General features: G+C 35.5%; 1 protein-coding gene and 2 pseudogenes across 3 annotated transcripts in view; 2 read left to right on the top strand and 1 right to left on the bottom strand.

Moving 5' to 3' along the window:
* EPC2 (enhancer of polycomb homolog 2) overlaps positions 1 to 27,486 on the bottom strand; it is a 113,275-nt gene that overhangs the window by 34,209 nt on the left and 51,580 nt on the right. For all 3 annotated transcript variants that reach the window (XM_053918648.2, XM_045203032.3, XM_024569596.4), the window contains exon 3: positions 3,373 to 3,518. In XM_053918648.2, coding sequence (XP_053774623.1) covers positions 3,373 to 3,518 — 146 coding nt within the window. The remainder of the gene's footprint in view (positions 1 to 3,372; positions 3,519 to 27,486) is intronic.
* On the top strand, positions 9,701 to 11,080 carry LOC128780267 (large ribosomal subunit protein eL20 pseudogene; annotated as a pseudogene).
* Positions 17,452 to 18,041, top strand: LOC112313004 (small nuclear ribonucleoprotein G pseudogene; annotated as a pseudogene).

The raw sequence follows: 27,486 nt of genomic DNA, 5'->3' as shown, positions 1-27,486 counted from the left end.
ACTATAATGAATATCAATTTGATAAAACAAATCTTGATAAAAGACATTTTCTCAAAAAGCCAATTAAGTTGAATTTTACAAAATTCAGTTTTCAATGTACTTCTTTGGATAGTACACTAAATACTACTTTCTGTCAAAATGGGGGTAAAACATTGGTAGGAAGGCTAAATATGCAACAAAATAACTTTACAAGGCAAAAGTTTTTAGAAATGTTCTGAAAGTTGGTAATGCCTCTGGAATTCAAAGGACTTAGGTTGCGAGGTGAGGACAATTAAAAGATTTGCATGGGTCAAAGAATGAAAAGTTTTAACTATTTTTTTTATAATTTTAATTTTTTATTGTTATTCAATTATAGTTGTGTGCCTTTTCTCCCCATCCCTCCACCCCACCCCAGCTGAACCCCCCTCCCTCCCCCACCTCCACCCTCCCCCTTGATTTTGTCCATGTGTCCTTTATAGTAGTTCCTATAATCCCCTCTCCTCACTGTCCCCTCCCTACTCCCCCCTGACCATTGTTAGATTGTTCTTAACTTCAATGTCTCTGGTTATATTTTGTTTGCTTTTTTCTTCTGTTGATTATGTTCCAGTTAAAGGTGAGATCATATGGTATTTGTCTCTCACCGTCTGGCTTATTTCACTTAGCATAATGCTCTCCAGTTCCATCCATGCTGTTGCAAAGGGTATAAGCTCCTTCTTTCTCTCTGCTGCGTAGAATTCCATTGTGTAAATATACCATAGTTTTTGGATCCACTCGTTTGCTGATGGGCACTTCGGTTGCTTCCAGTACTTGGCTATTGTAAATTGTGCTGCTATGAACATTGGGGTGCACAGGTTCTTTTGGATTGGTGTTTCAGGGTTCTTAGGGTATAATCCCAGCAGCGCAATTGCTGGGTCAAAGGGCAGTTCCATTTTTAGTTTTCTGAGGAAATTCCATACTGTTTTCCACAGTGGCCTCACCAGTCTGCATTCCCACCAACAGTGCACTAGGGTTCCCTTTTCTCCGCATCCTCTCCAACATTTGTTTGTGGATTTGTTTATGTTGGCCACTCTGACTGGTGTGAGATGGTACCTCATTGTGGTTTTCATTAGCATCTCTCTGATGGCTAGTGATGCTGAGCATCTTTTCATATGTCTCTGGGCCCTCTGTATGTCTTCCTTGGAGAAGTGTCTGTTCAAGTCCTTTGCCCTTTTAATTGGGTTGTTTGTCTTCCTTGAGTGGAGTCATGTGAGTTCTTTATATATTGTGGAGATCAGGCCCTTGTCTGAGGTATCATTGGCAAATATGTTTTCCCAACCATGACAGTTGATTCTCATTAACTGTCTATTTTTAAAAGTTTATGTCTATAACTTCTTACTACATTAATCATAGCATATTAACATACCACACAGGTATACCAACAATTATATTTTTTATTGTTGTTCAAGTACTCTTTCTCCATTTGCCCACCTCCACTCTCCCCCACCCTACCCTCAATCCTACCCCTCTTTAGCTTTGTCCATGGGTCCTTTATACGTGTTCCCTAACGATCTGTCCCTTTCTTTCACCGTTATCCCCTTTCCCCCGCCCCTCTGGTTATTGTCAGTTTGTTCTTCATTTCAATGTCCCTGGTTATATTTTGCTTGCTTGTTTGTTTCGTTGATTATGTTCCACTTATAGGTGAGATCATATGGTATTTGTCCCTCACCGCCTGGCTTATTTCACGTAGCATAATGCTCTCCAGATTTATCCATGCTGCCTTGAAGGGTAGCAGCTCCTTCTTTCTTTCTGCTGTGTAGAATTCCATTGTATAAATGTACCATAGTTTTTTGATCCACTCGTTTACGATGGGCATTTAGGTTGCTTCCAGAACTAGGTTATTGTAAATTGTGCTGGTATGAATACTGGGGTGTATAGGTTCTTTTGGACTGGTGTTTCAGGATTCTTAGGGTATAATTCTGGCAGAGGAATTGCGGGGTCAAAAGGCAGTTCCATTTTGAGTTTTCTGAGGAAATTCCATACTGTTTTCCACAGTGGCTGCACCAGTCTGCATTCCCACTGTGCACTGGGGTTCCCTTTTCTTCACAACCTCTCCAGCACTTATTTGTTGCTCTGTGTATGATGGTCATTCTGACCGCTGTGAAGAGGTATCTCACTGCGGTTTTAATTTGTATCTCTCTGATGGCTAGTGATGCTGAGCAGCCTTTCACAAGTCTCTGGGACCTCCATATGTCCGTCTTTGGAGAAGTGTTTGCCTATTTTTTAATTGGGTTGTTTGTCTTCCTGGAGTGGAGTCCTGTGAGTTCTTTATATATTCTGGAGATCAAACCCTTGTCCAAGGTATCAATGGCAAATATATTTTCCTATACAGTTGGTTCCTCAACAATTATTTTTAAATAGTTTATTTTTAAAATCTAATTATCATATCAACACATGTTCATTATAGTAAGTTGGAAACCAGAAAAACAGATAAAAAACACAAAAATCACCAATAATTCTACTACTTAAATATAACTTTTGTTGGCCATTCTGTTGGACTTTCTTGTTCTTTTATTCTATGCACAAATACACACATGTAAAGGCTTTAAATAAACCTCAGAGTTTTCCACTTACACAATTCTATATCCTGTTTTTGAAACCTAACATAAAATGAGCAATTTCCTGTGGCATTAGATGTGATTCAAAATAATGATTTTAAATGGCTTTATGATATTCTACCATAAAGACAACTTATAAGTTATTCTGAACTTCACTACTGAAAAATCTGATATTTTCACTAACTTTTTTCTTGATAAAAATTCCTAGAGGTAGGATTACTAAATCAAAAGGTATAAACCATTTTATACCTGACATTTTCTGCCTAAATGCTTTCCAGAAAGACCACACCATTTTAAACTCTCTATACCATATAAAGGCTGTCTCACTAAGGAAAATTAATTATTACTTTGTGAATAATATTTCCTTCACTTAAAATTTTAATATATGCATAAGTAAAATTAAAATACATTTAAAATAATTAAGAGTACTTTAATATAAATCTGAGCAAGATTTGGTATGAGCTATATGTCTTAGAGAGACCCTATCAAATAAATTTAGCTACTGAAGCACCACAAACACAGCCCAATGAAAAGGAACAAGATATTATAATGTTGTAACTAGTGTATTTTAATATCCAAACAATAAAAAAGTCAGAACACTACTTTTCATACTCTCATTCAAAGAAATTATGCTTAAGTATTCACTTCAAGAAATACTGTAAATAAAAATTCTAGCATGTCAGGAAAAGAAATACAAAAGACAGTAAAATGCAATATATATAAGTCTAAAGAACATGTAAAATAAAGCTACTAATTGGATTAACTGTAAGACAAAAGACATTTTTACAATGTACAGTACCTGATTAGAACTGGCTTTTTCAAGTCTGTCAATCATAATTTCAAATTGCAAAGGCTTAATTTCCATCTTTCTGTTAAGTCTATTTAATAAGGTCTCATCTTCTGAATCCATATCATAATCTGGTTGCTCATTGTCTAGATTGAAGGCTAGAAAAGGAAAGAAAAAGTTTTCAAACTGAAGAGAAAATATAGATATACAGTGTTTATATTTGACCACACAATACTCCTAAACTATAATGCATTTACCAAAGAGGAGCTCATGAGCAGACATCTAAAAATTTGCTTCAGAGTTAAAGGGAACAATGGGAACAATTAAAATTTTAATTCATATGTAGTTTAAAGTTTAATAAAAGCAATAATGAAAATTTATTTTTAAAAAGTTCACAAATATATGCTAAAATATAAAATAGCAATTAAAAAAAGATACATCTTTATCAACACAATAATTTGGTAGCATAATGAGAAGCTATGAAACAAAACTACCAAAATACAAAATATAATGGAAATGGCACTTCAAATCATTAAGGATAAAACAGATTATTTTAAAAAGGAGTGGGCCCTGTGCAGCATGGCTTAGTTGGTTTGAGCATCATCTGTAAACCAAAAAGTTGAGGGTTCGATTCCTGGTCTGGGCACATGCCTACATTGCAGGTTCTGTCCACGGTCAGGGCACGAACAAGAGGCAACCAACTGATTGATGTTTCTTTCTCACATTGATGTTGCTCTCCCTCTTTCTCTCTCTCAAATCAATAAGCATTCCTCAGGTGAGGAAAATAAATAAATAAAGGGAGGAGATCGTATGACAGACTAATGTCAGACTAGTTATCTTAAAAAAAATTAAGTTTGATTCCTCATACTCTTAATACCAATACATGATAAATTAAAAACATTTTGTAGTAAAAAAACATAAAAATACAAGAAGAAAATGCAAGGAAAAAATGTTGTATGGGCAGGTACTAGATCAAAAATCATAAAACATTAAGTAAATGCAAATACAATAACGATAGTATATTTTACTCATCAAAAGACTAAGGTCTAAAACTTGATGATAAACTACTTTGCAATAAATGGGGAAAGAAGCCTTTTTAAACACTGTGAGAAGGTAATTTATAAACTGGTATTCCGTATTTAGTTCCTATGCCTAGAATTTTATCTGATAAACAGGGACAAAGACATTTAATCAAGAGCATTAGATGTGACACTGTAAGAAGTAAAAAATATAAAATGAGCAATGAATTGGAGAAATAAATGATGGTTTGTACATAAACTGAAGCCCTGAGAATGAATGACAATGATGTATGTATACTTATATGAAATGAAACCAATCTTCATAAACATTAAATGAAAAAAGCTAAGGTACAGAAAATAGTATACAGTGCACTAAGTTGTTTTTAAAAGGGTAAGGAGTGTGAGTCTGTGTGTGTGTGTGTGTGTGTGTGTATAAAAATAAATAAATGCACAGAATATTTTAAAAGGATACTGGTATTACTTCTCCAACTTCTGGAAGTGGAACATTAAGTAGGAGTTCAAGGATAATAAAGAGAATTTAAAATTTTTGTTTGTTCCTTTTATACTATCCTCTTTATTTTAAATATAAAGCATTTTAAGATTTAAAAATAGAGGATTTTAAGCATGTATATGCATTAATTTTTAAAATATAAAGGAAGAAAATGAAAGGGCCACAAAGTATGTATTGAAATCACATGTCAAGATTTAGCACCAGGCAATGAACAATTTAGCACCAGGCAATGAAAGAGATACCAATCACCAAGAGGCGGTTTATTTAAAGGCTGCCTCCCTATCAGTGCATAAATGAGTATCTCATATTCATACTGTGTGAAATGTCCAGCTATTCTCAGATGCAACATAACATTCTTAAAGGTAGTTTGTAACACAGTAACAGATGTGTATATCCATATAACTTTAGTAAAATCAGCCCCCAACTACAGATAGTACTGGTGGACATAAAATATTTAAAGGCAAAAATAACTTATTACAAGGCAAATGACTATATCTCAAAAATCTGAACTGTGGCTAATTGTTTAATAAAACTGTACCACTATATAAAAACAAAAATAAATTTTAGCTAACACTTACAACCTTATATAGCATTTAATATGGGCCTAGCAGTGTTTAAAGTGCTTTATACACACTAAATTACCACAACCACCCTAAGTGGTTGGTAGTATTTTATCCCTAATGAGTCTTATATTCTAAAATCTGTAAAAATTTTATTGTATTTAACCTGCATTACACAGCACAAAAAAATGGTTTGTACATAAACGAGGCAATGAGAATGATTAATAAATCAGAGGAGTTATAGTGATTCATGAAATGACGATGCAGATTATTTTGTAACTATAACTGATTCACTTAAAATGGTCCTGAAAATAAAATTTTCTTCCTTCTCTTGATATACAGTTTTTATTACTGAAAATAGCAGTAATTTACAAGTATGCTTTAAAAAAATCCAATCTGCATCAAATTCAATGACATGATGTGGACCCTTAAACCATGTAGATCACTAAAAATTAATGTATATATTTTTATATACATTGAAGCAATTAAAGTATATAAGGTGATGTTGTATTTGTAAATTCACGAAGTGACAGTCAATGATCTGCCTTTAGTCCACAGACCAACAAATAATAAAATCAGGTTATCTAATACAACTAGAAGACATTTTAGAGGAAGATAAGTTTAAAAAATGTTGAGTAGATATACTGAATTTCTAGGTTAAACACAAGTTTTTGAAAGTTCAAGGTCAAGGCTATATACGCAAATTTTGTATGACTATCTTTTACACACCTACCTATCTCACTCACCTCTTGTTCCTCCACCTCCCATCTCTGGTTCTATGTTCTTATTCTATTCTTACAAAAGGCAGTGCCCTAGCTTCTGAGGCAGGGGAAGGGGCAAGAAAAGCTAGGAAATAGTTAGAGAAATTAATAGTGAGAATTCATAGGTGTTACATTATGTTAAATCAGAACCAGGGCAAAGACTTGCACTAGCACTGTAAGTTTTCTGATGTTATCATTTCTCTTTTTATTCAAAAACTATACAAGAATTCAATTACACATTCGGGTATCCTAATGCTTCCGAACACCTATACGGTTTCATCTGTACCTCTCTTTATCAGAGATTACATTGATTACCATCTCTATCAGACAAAAAATATATATACATTTTTTTAAAGCAGTGATTGTATACAAATACCCAGGCCCTGACTGGGAATCGAACTGGCAACCCTTTGGTTTGCAGGCCAGCACTCAATTCACTGAGCCGCGCCAGCCAGGACTCAAAAAATTAAAATTTAAAACTATAGGACTTCTGGTCGAAATGGAGGCATACGTAAACATGGCTTGCCTCTTCACACAACCACATCAAAATTACAACTAAACTATATAACAACTCTCACTGAGCACCATCAGAAATCGAGTTGAATGGATGTCCAACTACAGGCTTAAAAAAACTACATTCATCCAGATTGGTAGGAGGGGAGGAGAAGTGGAAACATGGAATGGGCTGGTCCCACCCCCACCCATGTGTGGTGGATAAAAACTTGGGAGGGATATCTTGGGAGTGAGGGGTCCCATCCCCACACCAGGCGCCCCCCTACTGAGGGTCCCAGTGCCAGGAAAATAAGTCCCCAAAACTTCTGTCTGAAAAAACCAGCAGGGATTGAGCCAATGGAAGAAATTTCTGGAGCTCCAAACAGTTCTTCTTAAAGAACCCACACAGGACCTCACCAACTCAGGTACATCCTCTCTGAGCTCCAGCACAGGGTAGCAGCTTGAAAGGCACCAGTGGCGTACGGAGAGGAACTGAAGTATCTGGCATCAAGGCTAGACTTAGGGGACAGCTTTCTCTCAGACAGAAAGGCAGGCAGAAGCCACTGTTCCTTTTCTGAACCCTCCCCCTACAGAACCACAAAGCTGGCAGGCTGGTGCCATAGCTGAGACTCCATCAACCCGGCTAACACTGTTTGCCTTGCCCTGGAGATCCCCTGTGACTCTGTCCCACCCAACTTACAGGCCCACCCAAGCTGTTAACAGTGGCCTTCCCATATAAATGACTAGTCTTGGCTCATGCTTCACAACTTCCTAAATTCTCTCAAACAAGCAACAGCTGGCCTCAGCAAGTCCCTAGGCCTTGTACCTGTCTTGTTAAGTGGCCCAAGCCCAGGACTAGCAGCAGCCAGCCTACATTCACCATTTAGCTTTGCCTGGGAATCTCCAGGTCCAGCACAAGTAGCAGCTATTTGCAGATTGCTTTGTAGCTTATACAGAGTGGCCACAGGAGGAACACAGGTGGGGGCTGACCTTGGACTGCACCACCTGGGAAACCCCAGAGCCTGCGCACCCAGTAGACAGCTACAGACTATGTTAAAGCACCGCCACCCTGCCCCTGCATAATCGATCCTCCATGGAAGACGGAGATTGGTGGCCAGTGGTCACGGCCAATCTTTATAGCTGACTGGCCTAGGTAAGTCCCATGCATTGACCTGCCAACAGCAATCAAGGCTCAACTATAAGAGGACGGTGTACTCAGCACACATAAAGGGTACATTTCGAGTACCCAGCTTGGATGAAAGGGGAGGCTGTGCCACTGGACTCAACAGAACACCTATTACATTACATTAGGCCATGCTACCAACACAGGGAGTTATAGCTACTCTACCTATTACTTAGAAATACAACAGAGAGGCTGCCAAAATGAGGAGACAAAGAAACATGGCCCAAATGAAAGAACAGAACAAAACTCCAGAAAAAGAATTAAACAAAATGGAGATAAGCAATTTATCAGACGCAGAGTTCAAAACACTGCTTATAAGGATGCTAAAGGAACTTAGTGAGGACCTCAACAGCATAAAAAAGATCCAGTCAGAAATGAAGGATACACGAGCTGAAATAAAGAACAATTTACAGGGAAACACAGTAGAATGGATGAAACCGAGAATCAAATCAATGATTTGGAACATAAGGAAGCCAAAAAAAAAAAAAAAGAAAAGAAAAAAAGAAAAAGAAAAAAAAAGAAAAGAAAAGCAATCAGAATGAGAAGAAGAAAAAAGAATAAAAAAAAAAAATCAAGGACAGTGTAAGCAGCCTCTGGGACAACTTTAAGAGGTCCAAAATTCACCTCGGAGGGGTAACTGAAGAGGAAGAGCAAGAAAATGGAAATCTATTTGAAAAAAACAGTGAAAGAAAACTTCCCTATTTTGTGAAGGAAATAGACATGAAAATCCAGGAAGTACAGAGTCCAAAACAAGATGGATGCAAAGAGGTCCACTCCAAGATACATCATAATTAATATTCCAAAAGTTAAAGATAAAGAGAGAATCTTAAAAGCAGCAAGAGAAAAGCAGTTAGTTACTTACAAGGGGAGTTCCCAGAAGACTCTGAGGTGATTTCTCAAAAGAAACTTTGCAGACTAGAAGGGACTGGCAAGAAATATTCAAAGTCATGAAAAGCAGGGACTTATAGCCAAGATTGTTCTACCCAGCAAAGATATCATTTAGAATAGAAGGGCAGATAAAGAGCTTCCCAGACAAGAAAAATCTAAAGGAGTTCATCACTACCAAACCATTATTATATGAAATGTTAAAGGGACTTATTTAAGAAAAAGATCAAAACTATGAACATTAAACAGCAATATATATATATCAACAATCGAATCTAAAACTAAGCAAACAAAAAGAACAGAGACAGAATCGTGGACACGGAGAGCATTCTGATGGTTGCCAGATGGGAGGGGGATTTGGGGGATTGGGTGAAGAGGTGAGGGGATTAAAAACTGCAAATCAGTAGTTACAGAGGAGTCATGAGGGTGTAAAGTACAGTACAGGAAATGGAGTAACCAAAGAACTTACATGCATGACCCACGGCCAAGAACAAAGGTTTGGGGATTGCCTGAGGGAGCAGGGTGTGCTGGGTAGAGAGGGGCACGGGGGAAAAACCGGGACAAACCTAATAGCATAATCAATAAAATATAATTAAAAAGCTGTAAGAGCAAAAAATAAAGAACAGATTTCTCAACAGCAACACTAAAAGTTAGAACACAACAGCATAACCAATATTCAAAATTGTGAAGGATAAAGGTTTTCAACCTAAAATGTTCCACTCAACTAACCTATCAATCAAGTACCAGGCTAAAATAAAGTTAATTTCACACATACTTGGCCTCAAAAAATTCACCTTCCACACATCCTTTCTTTAAAGCCACCGAAGATTGTGCTCCATTAGAATGGAGTAAATCCAAAAGGAAGAAAGCATGGAACCCAGGAACTGGGGAAATAGACACACGAGAAAAGCAAAGAAATTCCTAAGATAATGGATGATAATCAAGCAGTAAGCCTAAAAGCAACCAGTCCAGAATACAGACGCAAAGTAAATGGTTCCAGGAAAAAAAGGGTCCATAAAGGAAATAAAACTGACATTATCTGTTTAAATACATTAAGAGAGTTATACACTTCTGTGGGAGAATTTGTGGTGACTTAATCAAAGGTACATGGAAGAGGAAGTAGGTATAAAGTTATCTTTGAAAATAAAAACTGAAACAAAAAAAAGGACATATAATCATTGTTAAGCTGTTAATAGTTGTAGAATAATACTGTTTCAGTTGTTAGTATTTGCAGAATGGTAATACTGTATACACTAGATACTGATTTAGTAATTTAACTAGAGCCAAAATATGGGACAAGGAAAGTGTGTTGAGAAGTGAATTTTAAACAGCCAGTAATCAAGAGGTAATATATTTTTAAAGAGTTTTAAAAGATTGTTATATTTAAGCCCACTATTTAGAAATGTGAAGGTAAATACCGAGAGAAAGGATTTGAAGTTAGTTACCTCTCAGAATGGAAAGGAGACTACCCTTCTTAGGAAAAAAAAAAAAGAAAAATTTCAACTAAGCCTATTAATGTATGTATCGCTTTGATTTTTGTTTTACACTTGAAAGAATGTAATTTTTAGCCTTTTGCGGGTGGTGGTGAACGCAGAGAAAATGTTATGAATGCCTTGGGCGCTGCCTGCCCACGCATAAGTGCCACACACTGCCCCTCTACTGAAGGCACATCTCTGCACCTCACCACGTTGTTGCCAAGTCCCACTTCTGGTACTTTGTGTCTCAACTGAGGAGGAAGAAATCTCCAGGAGAAACTGTCCACTTTGGGCAGATGTTCGAGAACTTTGGTTATCTAGCTGTGCTGGACTCTCACAGTGGGACACACAACATGTACCAGGAGTACTGGGACCTGACCACAGCAGGCTCCAGTCACCCAGTACTAACCAGACATGGGGGCCCTGGACACCCACTTAATCCAGATCATAATGGTGGAGGAGATGGCAGACAGCAAGTGCCATGAACCGGCAGTCAGGTAGTTCCATGACTCCAAGATCAAGCTCCTGTTGCCCCACTGGGTCGGTCCTTCATTGCCAGCACAAGCCATGCTTTACCACCAAGAGGCCCAACACTACCTTTTAGATGCATGGCCTCCCTAGCCCCTTTGTGTACCCAAACTCCTTGGGAAACCTGGGGTGCTCAGATAAAAAAGAATGCAATTTTAAAAAATGTAAAAAGGAGAGAGACAATAAAAATGTTTATGATGGGAGCAAAGAGGTGAAAAGATACCATTTACAACATGGCCCATGAAGACCAAAGCTGTGAAGTAATAGAAACTAGAAAGAAATAAGTAAAAGAATTTCAGTTGCAGGTTACAGGCATTAATAGTCATTACACTAATTCTACCTTTTTGCTTTAGTTATATGAATGATCACCAACCTTACAATCAAAAGTGCCTATTTAAAACATTTTACCTCTTGCAAAAAACCATTTCCATGAGGGCTAATACACTTTATTTCAAGATTTTAAGTTTTTAGCAGAACTTTGTTGTTCTTTTGATTTGTTTTTGGCCCTAAACATTTCAGTTAGTTTTAAGTACTTAATAAAACCCTAATTCAGTTGTTGCTTGAATGTGCTGTAAATTACAGTTACTCATAATAATGGTTAAAACACTGATGCAATTCCTACTATATCTAAATGTATGCATTATATACAGTTTTTCTAATCCCCACAAAACACTGAAAGGCATGGTACTTGTATCTTCATTTTGCATTCAGTGAAACTGAGATTTTAGAGGTGTTTTGTTACTTTGTACCAGGTCACATAGATAGAATTTGAACTCAAGTCTGTTGGATTGAGAAGCCCATACTACTTCCCCTTTCCTCCAACTTGCCTAAAAGGAGTGTGTTCACAACTTCTCTTAGTCTGTGATTTTTTTTTTTTTTGTGGCACAGAAATTTAAAATTTTAATATAGTGAAATGTATCAATCTTTCTTGTGATTTACAGTTTTTGCTCTTTGCCTTAAAAATCTTCACCTTTAGGTCATAAAGTTATCCTCACATATTTTTTCTAAAAATAGTTGACATTTTGCTTTTAATACTGTGTTGGCCAAAGTTTGTTTTTTCCCTCCATAAGATGGCTCCAGTAGCATATAGTTAACTTCATTTGAAACAATTTTGTTAGACTGTACTGTGACAGCTGTCATATCAGCATACACTTAAAACATCAAAATCAGTGAATTTTTGTGTAGCCATTTTAATACTGAAGATGCAAGAAAATCCACGACATTTTTGGCATATTATGCTTTATTATTTCAAGGAAGGGAAAAATGCAACTGAAAAGCAAACAAAGATTTGTGCAGTGTATGGAGAAGGTGCTGCAACTGATTAAATGTGTGAACAGTGGTTTGTGAAGTTTTATGCTGGGATTTCTTGCTGGACGATGATCCATGGTGGGGTAGACCAGTTGAAGTTGGTAGTGATCAAATCAAGACATTAATTGAGTACAGTCAATGCTCTCATGTGGGAGATATCCAATATACTCAAAATATCCAAATCAATAAAGTTACTGGTGAAAATGAAACATTTGTCTTTTGTGTTACAGAAAAAACCATATGGACTTTTTGGTCAACCCAATATTTACTCCTTATTTTTATATTTTCCATAGGGATAACCACTGTCCCAACACTATTTATCAAATAGTTCAATTCTTTCCCCACTGATTTGTAGTGGCTCTTTGGTCAGATATCAAATTTCTACCTATGTGTGGGTGGGTGTGTTTTGAGCCTCTCTTTTCCTTCACTGGTATACTTACCAATCTTTGAATAAACGATTAATATCCCAAACCATAAAACTTTTAAGAAATGGTTACTGTAAGAGGAGGGAAGAAACAGAATGTGTGACACAAACACCCAAGGAATGGCAACTGAACACCTTTGATTATGTCTTATTTTACAGATAGGACTTTTAGAACTATATATTTTACATAATTATGAAACAAAATAATATCTTGGAACAAAATCCCTAAAAATAAAAATTAAATGGATCAAATAAACTGAATTTTAATTTGGGTTCTATTGCAAGTACCTTTAAAATACAATAAAGTAACATTTCTGATGAAAGATACCCTAAGGACTAAAGGCAAAAACCAACCAACCAACCAACGAACCAACCAACAAAAACTTCAAATTATTTTCAGTAATTATACAGTTGATGTAAGTGTTGGCATTATTATTCTGAGACTCTTGTGGGGTAAGGTGAGATAAAACATGGGAATATGTGGATGTTCTTGAGAATTAATAGAAGTGGAAGAAAGTTTTTAAATGTATAAGGTCAAAACCCTGCAGTCTTGAATTAGAATAAGAAGTATTAGTATAAACTCATGATACATTTTAGCTTTAAAAAATTTCAAGTATGTACATATTTCCTAGTGAGGTCGGCTAAAAGTCTTAGAGACAATGGCCAACTCGGCAGCAATGAACACCCTCAGTGCCCTGAATGTAGTTTCCAAGTATGATTTCTCACTAAAAGGAACATGAGCTCTCTGGAGAAACAGGTGCTTTCATATCTGAGCCAGGAAATATAGCAGTGGGGCAAAAGTATGTTTGCAGTTTTAAGTATATGAAACAGTTTGTTATTGTATTATTTATTTGTAGTACAACTGTTAATCTCTTAGTTTCCTGGTATGGTAGAGTCATGTCAAAAAGACTCAGAAGTTAACCTGAATAACATTTTGTGAATATGAGTATCAGTGAGAATAGTGAATTGCAGTGAATTGAAACATAGTAAAAATGTATAAATCCGTGATTCATAGTAATTCTAAAACAAAACGAATAAACACCTTCCGTCACCTTAAAGAGCAGTAAGAAACCATCCTCCATCAGGAAGCACATAATTTTTGGTTGTCTCGCCTTTTATGATGTTGGCAACCATTAGTGATCCTTGATCCATTAATTCATTAGGGGTTGCAAAACAGTGACATTCTACCATTCCTTTTTGTTTTATTACTTTACCTGGAATACTTGTATAAAAGAAACACTCCCCTCTTCAAATACTTAAGAGATCCTGAGATACAGTTCATAGAAAAGGTGAGATATATGCTCAATTCCCAATTAAGAGTCTTCAGAAACTGATTAACCAATTGTAATAATATATGGAAGTTTCCTGGATCCCAATTCAAAAATATTTCTAAATTTTTTTGTATAGCCAAACTGCCCTATTTTCTGGGTCCTAATTCGAAATAATCAACTTTTTAAAAAAGGAGATAAAAGAGACAGGGCAATCACATTTAAAGGACAGCTAAGGAATGCGCACACTGACTAAATATTTTATGCTATTTAAAAAAATGCTGTTTTTCTTTTAAGGAGTGGTGTGAGACTGGTACTGTGATTATGTTTAAAATTTCCCAGTTGAAATCATGTTGGATTGCCGTATGATCATGGGGAAGGGGATGTACAGGAACAATACTGGCAATGCTGAGTGATGAGTACATGGAAATTCATTGTATTATTCTTTCTACTTGTGAATGTTGGAAAAATTTACATAACAAATGGTTTTAAAAATATATAAATAACCTCTTTTAAAAAATCTGTAAGAAAATGAAAGAAAAATGAACCCAAAGATAGGAAGAGGTAATTGACATAAAAAGATGTTTAGCCTCATTTTAATTGATGAAAGGCAAATTAAATCAGCAAATACCATTTCGTACCCATCAGATTGGGAAAAATTATAGTTTGACAATAACAAGTCAAAAATGTGAAAAAACAACAACTCTCATACACTAATGGTACATCCACACTGTGGAATTACACTAAGCAATACGTAATATCAAACTAATGATACATACAAGAACTTGGTGCCATTCACTGCTGCATTACTCATAGGAGCTAAAAATTAGATAAAAACTAAACATCTGTCAATAAAACAGATAAACTGACATGTTTACACAGAATTTATTTATGAAATGAAAAATTATGTTCACACAAAAACATGCACATGAATGTCCACAGCAGTTTTACTCATAATAGCCAAACATGGGAAACAGCCCAATGTCCTTCAACCAGTGAAGGGTTAAACAAACTGGTACATCCATACCAAGGAATTATATTAAGCAATACATAATATCAAACTAAGGATATATAGAACAACTTGGATAAATCTCAAGGGAATTATGCTGAGTGAAAAAACCCCAGTCCCAAAGGGTCTCAACCTTTTTGTTTTAGATTCTATTTTTATAACATTCTTAGAATGACAAAATTAGAGGCGGGGAACAGATTAGTGGCTGTAAAACAAAGCCAATAAAAGCATCTATCTAATAAATTTCTTGTCAGGGTTAAATTAAGTAACTAGTGCATATCATAGTGATCAGTATAGAGTAAAAGTGCTCAATAAAGGTAGGCTGCAATTATTACTCGATGCTACTCCCTTAGTAGATCAAGACTATTCTGTAATATAGCGTAAGGGAAAGTAAAGTACAATATAACTTTATAGGAATTTTTTGTATTAAGGTCCTTAATCATCAGGGCATACTGAAATCATGTTTTTTAGTTTCAATACTTTAGAGAAGCCCCAACTATGACTAACTGAAAATAATAGTTTACTGTTAAAAAGGTACTTCTTCCTGTTTCTGTAAGGTTAAAATGTAACATGTAAGAGCTGCAACATCTATTTTTCTGGCTTATTTCTTAAGATTGATTTGTAGCCAATGTGCTTTTCATTTATAAAACTTAAACTCACAAATGCTTTGATAGAATCTGGAGAAACTTAAAATTTACTCCTACATGTATGACAGGAACAGTTTACAAAGTGAATCACAAAATGCCTGGGCTAATACTAATTCAATTTATCAGGTAGAGAGCTGGGCACAGTGGATGAAGCCATGAATCCCTGTCCTAGAGGCTTTGTGGTCCCTCATTTTAAGTATAACAGTATTTATTTTTACTTGGAAACACCCATGGATTGGATAAGAACTTGGTGATTTTTCTTGTGGACACTGGGCTTAGAACATTGTTCATCTTCTAACAAAGTGCTAGCCTACATCCTTTGAATTACCATATCAAGTTTAGGGTTCCCTCCATCCTCTGATTAGAGGAGCAATTTGGCTACATGTCACCCTTCTTTTTGGCTACCTACAATAACAAGCTTAAGTTGGGTACATACTTCTGAATTTTAGTTTTTCTGAAAGGGACTTGCACCACTGCTGGATATTGTATGCTACTGATGAGACTAAATCAGTTTCCCTTCCAAACAAACAAACATTTTAAAACAAATTTGTAAATAACAATCTCTCACGTTCTTTTTTTCCTACCAGGTACCATGCAGTATTGTTTCAGAAAAGAGGAAAAAAGAAAGGCCATTCTGCTATCAGAAAAGAGAGTGACCAGAAAATACACTATCCACATTCACAAACACCCATGGAACATGTACCTCACATACCAAGAGATCTGAAAAATTCACCATGAAGGAGATGGAAACACCGTATGTGTATCCTGCTAACAAGCTCAAGAAAGCTGTCTGATTAAAGGAACAGGAATACAGCTAGGGTATTTAGGTATGTCTGTTCAGAAAACATCATTAATATGAAGATTTGCCAGATAAGCTCTCCACACCCATTTATGTACATACCTGCAATTTCAAAAACTTGCAGAGGGACAGAACAGCAGTTTATAGCAGAGGGGCTTAGCATTTCTTCCTTTTACCCAGCATACTGTAATGGGCATCTTTTAAGACGAGGGTCATGTATGCAGTCTATAATGCATCCAGTAATAAGCTGGTCTGCACCAAGACCGCAATGAGGAACAAGCATGTGTTTATCAACAGCACGCAATACCTTGCAATGGTACAAGTGCCACTAATCACGTGGGGCAAAACTGACTCCTGAGGAAGAAATTTAAACAAAAACAGTCAAAAAATGTAAAGAGAAATATGATTAAGAATAAAAGTTTCTGAAGGAGTTCCTCCCCCAGAGCTGGGAAAGTTTCTTGGGAGCGTCACTTTAAGGTGGCTAAGCCGGCAGCTTTGTGCTGGAGAACAAACTGGAATTCCATCTAAGGAAGATCAAGCCCCAGAGAGGTCGATCTCCTCCCTCCCATCTTAGTTCAGGTAATAAAATAGTCTATGAAAACAACCAACCTCCCCCACCAAAAAACCCCCTCAAGAAACAGTTAATATGATAAAAACTAATTCTTTACAATTATAAAAAATTTTTTATAAAGGACACATGGACAAAATCGGGGGGATGGTGGGGGTGGGGGAGGGAGGTGGGTTCAGCTGGGGTGGGGGGGAGGGAAGGGGAGAAAAGGCATACAACTGTAATTGAATAACAATAAAAATTAAAAAAAAATTTTTAACAAGAAAAGGCTGTCAAATTCAGCTTGAATACCTCCAATAAAGGAGACCACAAACTGTTTGACCCTTCTTAAAAACCCCGACTTAATACCTGTCAGACACATTCTTCTCTCACACTTCTAACAAAGACATTTACTTCGAAATTGAAAGTTTTCACATAAAAATTCATTCTCTCTGATTTGAAAGAGCAACAAACTATAAGCCAAACTCTGAGATTTACAACTGTTTTACAAATGGATAAAGGGATGTAATCAAGAGAACGGCAAGTCCTGATTTTAAATGCTTTTTAAAATCATCAAAATTACTCCATTTTTATTAGGAACATTTTTTTTTTTTTTTTACCTAAAGTTGCTTGTCTTCTAAACAGGAATTAAAGAAAATAAAGAGGCCACAGACACCAAATGCAGTGAGGGTGGAGAAAATATTTACTATACTTTCAGAGTTTTCTCCTTACAAACTGTTTTTTTCTCTTAAGTCCAACATGTATTATAGAGGGTCTACAATGTGCTAGGTACTAACAAGAGAAAGGATGCACGGGGGAATTCCAATCGGCAGGATCTTTGAGCTCCTTGAGTAGATACCATGAGCAAAGCTCTCCAGTTAAAAAAATCTATGGACAAGAAATTACCGTTGAAATTAAATGGTGGCAGACATGTCCAGGGATATTGTGGGGATTTTGTCCCTTTATGAATCTTGTGATAGATGAATGTGTGGAGATGGCCACTAGTGGGCAACAGAACAATACTGGAATGGTGGCAATGCGAGGAAATAGTGTCAACGTGTTAGAAGTCTTGGACCAAGCATAAAGAATGGCTGTCTGTGTTCACTTGAGAAATCAATTGCTTCCAGAGTCCCTTCTCCATACCACCTGTTTTACTACAATATAAAATCAAGCTGTGTATATTTTCACATTGAACTTTTTGTAAAATAAATTTTTGTATTGGTTTAAAAAAAAAAAAACATGCAAGGGGATGCCCAGAATAAGTGCTTCTGAGTTAAAAAAAAAAAAATTTAATCTGTGTGTCAAGAGGAAAGCTAGAATAAACAAAGATATGCTGGGAGATTCAGACTCCAATTAGTTTTACCCAAATTATATAGTAGCTCTCTTTCCTCTAGTAAACAGAGTAAAAAATCTTAAAAATTAATAGTTCCTAAGGGTTGTCCAAATCAGAACCCAGATGTTCAATTAATCACATGATTCCCTTTCCTCATGTTGATGGAAAAACATCAGGTGTGGGGGGAAATTATATAACTAAAGATGGTCATTGAAGCAACATATAAAAAGTAAAAACCTTGCCCTGACTGGTGTGGCTCACTGGGTTGGGTGCTGTCTGGCAAAGTGAAAGGTTGCCGGTTTGATTCCTAATCAGGGCCCACACCTGAGTTGTGGGCCAGGTCTCCGGTTGGGGGCATGAGAGAGGAACTGATCAATGTTTCTCTCCTTGTCTTTCTCCACCCTTACCCTCTTACTAAAAATTAATAAGTAAAAATTAGTAAGTAAAAAAATAAGATTTTTTAAAAAGCAAAAAAAATCTCAGTGTCATAAAATAAAACTTGGATAGTTTTCTTTTTAAGTTTTTTCTTATTCCTGGAATCCATTTTGACTTTTTCCCTTTTTCAAACCTCCCCTCTCCTCCTCCCTGTCAACTTTTTTCTTTCTAGTGTAACACTACTGGATTCATTCTTAAAAAAGAAACCATACAAAACAAAAAAGCAAGTTAAAGTGAAGATCAAATGTATCAGTTAATTTACATGTTAATAAAAATAATAAAAGTTATATAATGCAGAGCTAGAAACACCTTATTTTACAGATCAGAAAACTATGAAAGGTTAAGAACCTGATGAGTTGAACACGAGTTTCAGGGCTTTGACTCAGAGCTCAATATTTTTCCCATTACATCACAGATGTTAAATATTAAATTAAATTCTAATCATTATAGCAGTCATGAAAACTTCTTTGAATATCAAAGGGAGCAAACATATAGATAAATCAAAATATTGTTTTTGTTTGACTTTGGACTTAAATGTTCAAACTTATAGATTACATTTAATAATCAAAGATAATAAAAATTAATCTACAGATAAAAATGATCAGTTCACAGAAATGCAGGTAAAAAAGCTACTGCGAACCTAGTGCATCAGTTACTCTAAGATTTCTTAAAAACATGTTAAATATGAAAACCAACAACTATTATAGTTTCCCACTTAAAATTATTTCAAGTCCAGAAAATTTCTAAGATTTATCTAAGAATTATCAAGGATAATTTTTTAAATTGATTTTTTGAGATGGAGAGGGAGGGAGACAGAAAGAGAGGGGGATGGAGGGAGAGAGAGAGAGAGAGACATAGATTTGTTGTTCCACTTATTCATGCGTTCATTGGTTGATTCTTGTATGTGCCCTGACCGAGGATTGAAGCAGCAACCCTGGAGCATCTGGACAACGCTCCAATCAAATGAGCTACCTGCCAGAGCTCAATGATTCTTTTTTAACACAAAAAGAAGCAAAAATCCATCTTTACACACAGCTGCTACTATTTTCATGTATCTCTGAATTTCCTAAACATTTTACTTCTGCAAACTATTAGCCAATATCCACTCCCTTTAATGGAGGTAACAAAATTAGACAGAGACACAAGTACACCTTGTTTGTGAAGGCTCTTCTTTGAAAGTATTAACAATAGCACCTTCCAAGAGTGCTGTTCACTTAAAAACTCAATGGTCTATCTCATCTTCCAATTCTGCACTTCCTTTCTTATATAACATAATTGTGTTTATTAATTTAATGAACTCACTAACAACCCACACTGACTTTACCTCAAGTACAACGTGTATAACAGACTCCCTTCTAAATTAGAATAGTATCAATACTATAAGGCAGAGAGAGAGTGGATGCCAGGGCATCACAGACAGAGCTGCAGGAGCAAAGACAGGGAACATACTTAACCACAAGAGACACAAATTATCAATAATGAGACTGGATTGGAGGCTATACGACCCAAATCAACCTTCAAAATGAACAAAAATTCAGAACCATATGTCCACAGAAGCTGTATGCACATATATAAGCGGTATGTGTGTGTGTATTTTTTTTTAAAGGAGAGTTGAAGTCTAGGGATTTGACAAAAGTCTCTCCTTGACGTGAGATCATCGAAGCCTTTAACCCAGTGTTTCTCAAACTTTAGCATTCACCACAATCATTTGCATGGCTTACTAAAACAGATTACTGAGCTTGATTACCAATTTCTGACTTAGTAGATGTGGACAGGAGCTTGGGAATTCACATTTCTAACAAGTTCCCAAGTCATGTTGGACAATGTTTTGAGAAATACTGATCTAAACCCAAGTCTTTGCTCTTAAAATATTATAAACTTTACTTATGCCTAATGTGAAATACATTGACTGAACTTTTAAAGTTTGTAAATCTTTTTCTCAGGCTTCAAGTAAGTTTGAAAATAGTTACTGACAAGCAAGTGTATTTCAAAGTTCAGAAGCAACCCAAGCACCATCTCTCCTTTGCCTGGAGCTCTCCAAGGTTCTGATAGACTCCAAGCCTAGCAGTTCTTAATATTAAACCAAGAGAGCATTAATGTTCAAAGTCAAGATCATGAATCTTGACTTTAATTCTCTGAGATTTCCTACAGTTATGAGACTTGGCCAGAGACCTCCCTTAAACTCCCTCCCAATGTACAAATGCAGAGGAGTCCAAGGCTACTTTCCACAAGATCACATAGTGATCCAAGCCTCTTTACTGATTACAAAAAAGCCCCAGGTTTATACTATAATAAGGATTATTCTTAGTGTTTTTGCTGACCAGCAGACATTCCTCTCCCACTTTGAAGAATTAGTATTTTATACAAATAACAAGTACTACCGGCAAAAATTAGTACCAGTGATGACAACTACTGAAACCACAGATCATGAGAATGGATAAGTATGGGTTGGCCAAAAAGTTTGTTTGGTTTTTTCTGTAAGATGGCTCTAGTAGTGCTTAGTTGTCTTTAACTTCTTTTGAAATGATTTTGTTAGACTATATTGTGACAGCTGTCATATCAGCGTGCACTTAAAAAAAAAAACCCTCATCAAAACTGGTCAATTTTTGTGTAGCATAAAAACTGAATTTTAATACTGAAAGTGGAAGAAAATAAATGACATTTTTGGCATATTATGCTTTATTATTTCAAGAAAAGTAAAAATGTAACTGAAAAGCATAAAAAGATTTGTGCAGTGTATGGAGAAGGTGCTGTGACTGACTGAACGTGTCAAAAGCGGTTTGCAAAGTTTCATGCTGGAGATTTCTTGCTGGACGATGCTCCACAGTTGGGTAGACCAGTGGAAATTGACAGAGATCAAATCAAAACACTGAGAATAATGAACATTCTACTATGTGAGAAATACCTGACATACTCTAAATCAATAAAGTTATTGGTGAAAATGAAAATTATATTAGACAGGACCTAAGGAGTGCAATAGTGAATAGTGAATAGTGAATGCAATAGTGAATAGTGAACTTAAAAAAAAATGTGTAAAGATAATGATCCTTTTATTCTCCCTCTAATTATGCTTTTTCTTAAGTCTTCTTTAGATTCTTCCTCCCTCATTTTCTAACAACTCAACAGACAACTGGACAAAAAAACCAGTAACAGTTCAAGGATAAAATTGCTAATAGCTTGTAAACATAGAAAAGACACTCAACCTCATTCATAACAAGAGTCCAAATTAGAACTATACTAAGAAAAATTAAGAGTAAAGTCTGGGTTTTAGTTAAGAATAATGTACTAACACTGATTTCCTATCTTTGACACAGGCACCACAGTAATACATGATGAGAATATTAAAGAAAACTGAATTGGATAAGAGGTATACAGGAACACTATGAACTCCTTTTGCTACTTCTCTAGAAATCTAAAAACAATTTTTTTAAGGATTTAAAAGAAATACTATACCAAAGTATATCATCTTCCACTTATGAGACTGGTAAAAATTAAAAAAATTCAAAACCAATCTTGTGACCCAGCCCGAAACACTCTCACATATTGCCAGTGGAAGTGCAAAATGGTATGACCACTATAGGGCAACTTGGCAATTTCTGTAAGAAATAAGATATACTCACACCTTTATGAAATTGTTTATTCATAGTTATTCACTGAAGCACTATTTGTAACTACAAAAGACTAAAAACAATCCAAGTTTCCTTCTATAGGCAACTAGATAATATAATGGCATATCCAAACAAAGTACACTATTATGGAGCAGTAAAAAAGAGTGAGGACACACACTAAATGCTAAGATGGCAGTTTCCAGATTATACTCTTATTTTTAAAAAAGGTGCCAAAAAGTACATGAAATAGCATGCTAAAAAGGAATATAAAAATATAAAGTCTTATGTGCTTGAATTTGCATAGCAAAACCCTAAAAGAATATATGGACTAATAAAAGTGGTTACTTATATAAGGGGTGGGTGACTGGAGTGAAGAGTGGACAGGAATGAGGTTGTTTTTATATACTTTTTGTTTTGAAATCATCTGAATGCACAATCTATTTAAAAATAAAATAGAAGCATGTTATTCTGTGAGTCTAAAAAGGTTTTGTTTTTAAAATAATATTCAGGGTCAGTGATCCCTAGGTACTATCTGAGATTTTCCTCTACTTTCTGTTCAGACCACTTACTTTCTCATTCATTCTCAACCAATCATTTAACAAATGCAGAATGAGGGTAAAAAGCCTCACTTAGACATCTCGGTGCAGGAAGTAGCTAACCACTACAAGCTAATTCTATAATTATATATGATGTGTGCAAGAATACACATTCTCCTCTTGTATCTAGTATATTTAATAGTATAAAAATAATTAATAAGTCACAGAAAGATAACATACCTCCATAGCCCACTAAATAATCAGGAATTTAAGAGATTAAACAGCAGTATTCTTATAAACAGATTAGTTTTAATATTAGCAGAGTACTGAACGGACAAAGAAGTAAACTCCGTATATAGAACACATCAGATGTTTTGAAATAGAACTCTTAACAGAGCTGCAAAAAACCAAACATACAAAAAATAAAGTGGAGGGCAATGAATAATTAATTTCCTTTACTAAAGAGACTCTTTACTAAACATTTTGCCAAATGCTCTTTTCAAAAACCAACCCTACTGCAGATATAAAGTATCTCACTTAAAAATACATTTAGGATTTCAAAACATATTAGGAAGTTACAATAATCAAATCAGTTTGGTACTGGCATAAAGACAGGCACACAGACCAATAAAACAGAGCCAAGAAATAAATCCTAGCATACATTACCAAATGATCTAAAAGGGTATCAAGACTACACATGGAGAAAGGATAACCTCTTCAAAGAATGGTTTTGGAAAACTGAGAAATTCATATGCAAAAGAATGAAGATGGTCCATTATTTTACATCATACACAAATACTAATAGTAACTCAAAATGAATTAAAGACCTAAACATAAGACCTGCAACGTAAAAGTAGAAGAAAACAAGAGGGGAAAAGCTTCATGACATTAGGTTTGACTATGATTTCTTGGCTGATACCATAGCACAGGTACAGAAGCAAAAATAGGCAAATGGGACCGTGCCAAACTTAAACTTCAGCACAGCAAAGGAAATAAGCAGAAGAGTGAAAAGGAAAATAACAGAATGGGAGAAAATAGTTGTGAAACATATAATAAGGGGTTAACATTCAGAATACATAAAGACTCCTACAACTCGAGAACAACAAAAAAATAAGCAAAGGACTTGAAGAGCAGTTTCTTTGAAGAACTACAGAAATAGTCAACAACATATGGAGATGCTCAACATCACTAAATCATTAGCGTATTACAAATTAAAATTACAATGCAGTATTACCTCATGCTCTTTAGGATGGCCACTATAAAACAACAACAAACCCTGACCAGTGTGGCTCAGATGGATGGGCATCATCCCCGCAAAGCAAAAAATCGCTGGTTCGATTCCTGGTCAGGGCACATGCCTAGGTTGCGGGTTCAGTTCCCAGTTGGGGCATGTAGGAGAGACAACCCTTCAATGTTTTTCTATCACATTGAAGTTTCTCTCCCCCCTCTCTCTCCCCTTCCCCTTCCCTCTAAAAATAAATCAATAAAAAAATTTAAAAACAAACAAAAACAACAAAAATTATATTTTGTGTTAATGTGGAGAAACTGGAACTCCTGTGCACTGTTGGTAGGATGATAAAATGCAGCCTCTGTGGAAACAGTATGGAGTTTCCTCAAAAATTAAAAACAGAACTAACACATGATCTAGCAATCAAATTTCTGGGTATATATCCAAAAGAACTGAAAACAGGACTGCAAAGAGACATGAACACCCATGTTCACTGTAGTATTATTTACAACAGCCAAGACATGGAAGCAATCTAAATGTCCCCAACAGACTAATGGATAAACAAAATGTGGTGTATATATATATAACAGAAAATCATTTACTCTTAAATTTTTTTGTCAAAATCAATGAACCTTGAGGACATATTAAATGAACTAAGCCAGTCACAAAAAGACAAGCACCACATGATTCCACTTACATGAGGTTTTTAACGTTGTCGTATTAATAGAAACAAAAAGTAGAAAGTGGTTAACGGATAAAGATCTGTTGTACAACGATGTGTATAATTAACAGTACTATAACAGACACTTAAAAACTGTTTAGAGAGAAAATGTATTATTTTTTACCACAATAAAACAACAGCAATAACAACAAAACCCCTATTTTAACCTGAAACAGTAATGAGGAAACAGACAAACCTAACTGAGAAACAATCTACAAAATAATTGGCCTGTACTCAAAGTGCCAGTGGCATGAAACACAAAAAGACTTAAGAACAGGCTGAAGAGATGTGGCAACCGAATGCAACATACCATCTGAGTTTTCCTTCACCTATACAGAATATCATTCAGACAACTATTAAATGGGAATAAAGTTAAGATTAGATGATTAAATCAATGCTAATTTACTCATTTTGTTAACTGTGTTGTGGTTATGTAAGAGAATCTGTTCTAAAGAAACATGAACTGAAGTACTCAGAAATAAAGGAGCATGACATCTCTAAGTTAGGGTTCGGAACAAAATATGGGGGAAAAGAGAGAGAATGACTGAAACAAAGGGTATGAGAGTAAAAAGAAAGGGAAAGAGAGAGAAAGTAAATTTTATTCAATGTTAACAGTGAAATCATAAGAGAATGGTACAGAGAATTCTTTATGCTATTCTTGCAACTTTTCCATAAACTGAAAATTAGACCAATTTAAAATATTTAATTAATATGTTAAAACAAAAAGTAAATAAAAATAAATGTGTATGTATTATATATATATTTAAGCAATTTTCTCAGAACTCATCTCTTATGTTCTAATTTAAATACAAGCCAATGCTAAGACACAGATATGTAATACAGCTGTTCTCAAAGACTAAATTCTGTATTCCAGAAAATTAGATAACTCATAAATATTCCAATGTTTCTTTAATATTATCTGTCACTAGAACAGGGCCAGAAAAGTAATTAGAGAGAGAGTAATCAAAAAGATGAAAAATGTTTCTTCCTCCTAGACAACTGTCTAATAATGTAATATTTAATTATAATACAAAGTGATTGACTCAGGAAGAAGGGGTGAATTTGAAGCAAGTATCTAACTCATTAACTATATATAATATTATTCCTCCAGTGCTATCCACGTTCTCTTCCAAACAATCTACCTGACATTATAATTCTACATCCTTCAGCAGTAGGATTCCTGAATTCCCAACATAAATAACATCTTGGCCAACGTTTCCTGCTTCAATATCTTTAATGCCTAAAAATTCACCAGAGATGTTGCCAGTAAAGGTAATCAATAAGTAACAGTTTTCCTATAGAGTGTGAAATTCTTGCCTGAGGCTGGAATAAGATATTGACTTTCTTTATATTATCAAAATTGGGCCCTTAACATAGGTCAATTAACACTAATGAACAAACAAATAAGCTGCAATAAAATATTTTCCAATTCTTAAAACTACTGTCTTAAAAATCTTACATTTCAGAATGCCATATAACACCTACTCAGATCATTTTGCCTTCACCTCAGTGAAGCCCTGGCCAGGTACTCAGTTGGTTAGTGTCATCCAGGTATGTCACAGCTGCCAAGGCTGCAGGTTTAACACCCACTCAGGGCACATACAGGAAGCAACCAATGAATGCATAAATAAGTGGAACAACAAATTGATGTTTTTCTGTTTCTCTCTCTCTGCCCTCTTTCTCTATCAAATCAATCAATAAAAAAGGAAAGTGAGACTTTTTTTTTATCCTCACCCAAGGACATGCTGCTTATTGATTTTAGAGGGGTGGGGGGGGGGGGGAGAGGAAGAGACACACTGGTGTTAGAAAGAAACATGGATCAGTTGCCTCTCGTAGGTGCCCCCACTGGAAAACAAACGTGAAACCTAGGCATGTGCCCTGACTGGAATCAAACCATCAACCCTTCAGTCCAAGGAACAACGCTCCAATCAAGCCACACCAGCCAGGATGAGACCTTTTTTAAAAAACGTTCTAACAATTTATAATCAATAAGCCATGATTTTAATCCTTGAAGAGCATATCCACAAATAAACCATTTGAGAAACTTCTCTGAAGCTGCCCTCAAAACGAAATTATAAATGACATAAGAAAAATCGGCCTAATATTTAACAGTAAATAATGTCCTTTAAACCAGAGTTGTCAAACTCATATTCACTGGGGACCATATCGCCTCACAGTTGCCTTCAACGGGCCAAAATAATTTTAGGACTGAATAAATGTAACTACTCCTTAATTCTTAAGGAGTTGAAATTACCTTTGGCCCTTTGAAAGCAACCACGAGGCTGATGTGGCTCCTGGTGAAAATGAGCCTGACACCCCTGCTCTAAACCAAAAATAATATCTATGCTATTGACCATACCTGGCTCTGAATGATTTCCCAAAATTAAAGTAAGGCCATTTTATCAAAAGGCAAAATATTTATTACTATTGAGGACAGTTAAAAAATAAACCATAAAAGTTCCAAAATAGACTTTGAAGTTTTTATAAATATCCAAGAATGAAAAAGACAAAGCCACAGAGGCAAGCTTTGTTATCAAAAACTCTAAAAAAAATTAACAATCTGTTTCATCAGAAGAAATTTAAGTTATTATATAATATATCAACTTCAAAAAATATACAACCAATGGAAAATTAAAAAGACAGTGAGCTCTGGCCAGTGTGGCTTGGTTGGTTGGAGCTTTTTCTTGTACACTGAAAGGCTGCAGGTTTGAGTCCTGGTCAGGGTACACTGGTTGTGGATTCAATCCCCGGTGGAGGCAGTCAATTAATGTTTCTTTCTTTCTTTCTCTTTCTTTCCTTCCATCTTTCCCTCTCTTACTCTCTCATTGAAAAATGTCCTTGGGTGAGGG

This window comes from Desmodus rotundus, chromosome 2 (genome assembly GCF_022682495.2).
Source record: "Desmodus rotundus isolate HL8 chromosome 2, HLdesRot8A.1, whole genome shotgun sequence".
Classification (NCBI taxonomy): domain Eukaryota; kingdom Metazoa; phylum Chordata; class Mammalia; order Chiroptera; family Phyllostomidae; genus Desmodus; species Desmodus rotundus.
This window is presented reverse-complemented; position numbering and strand designations above follow the sequence as displayed.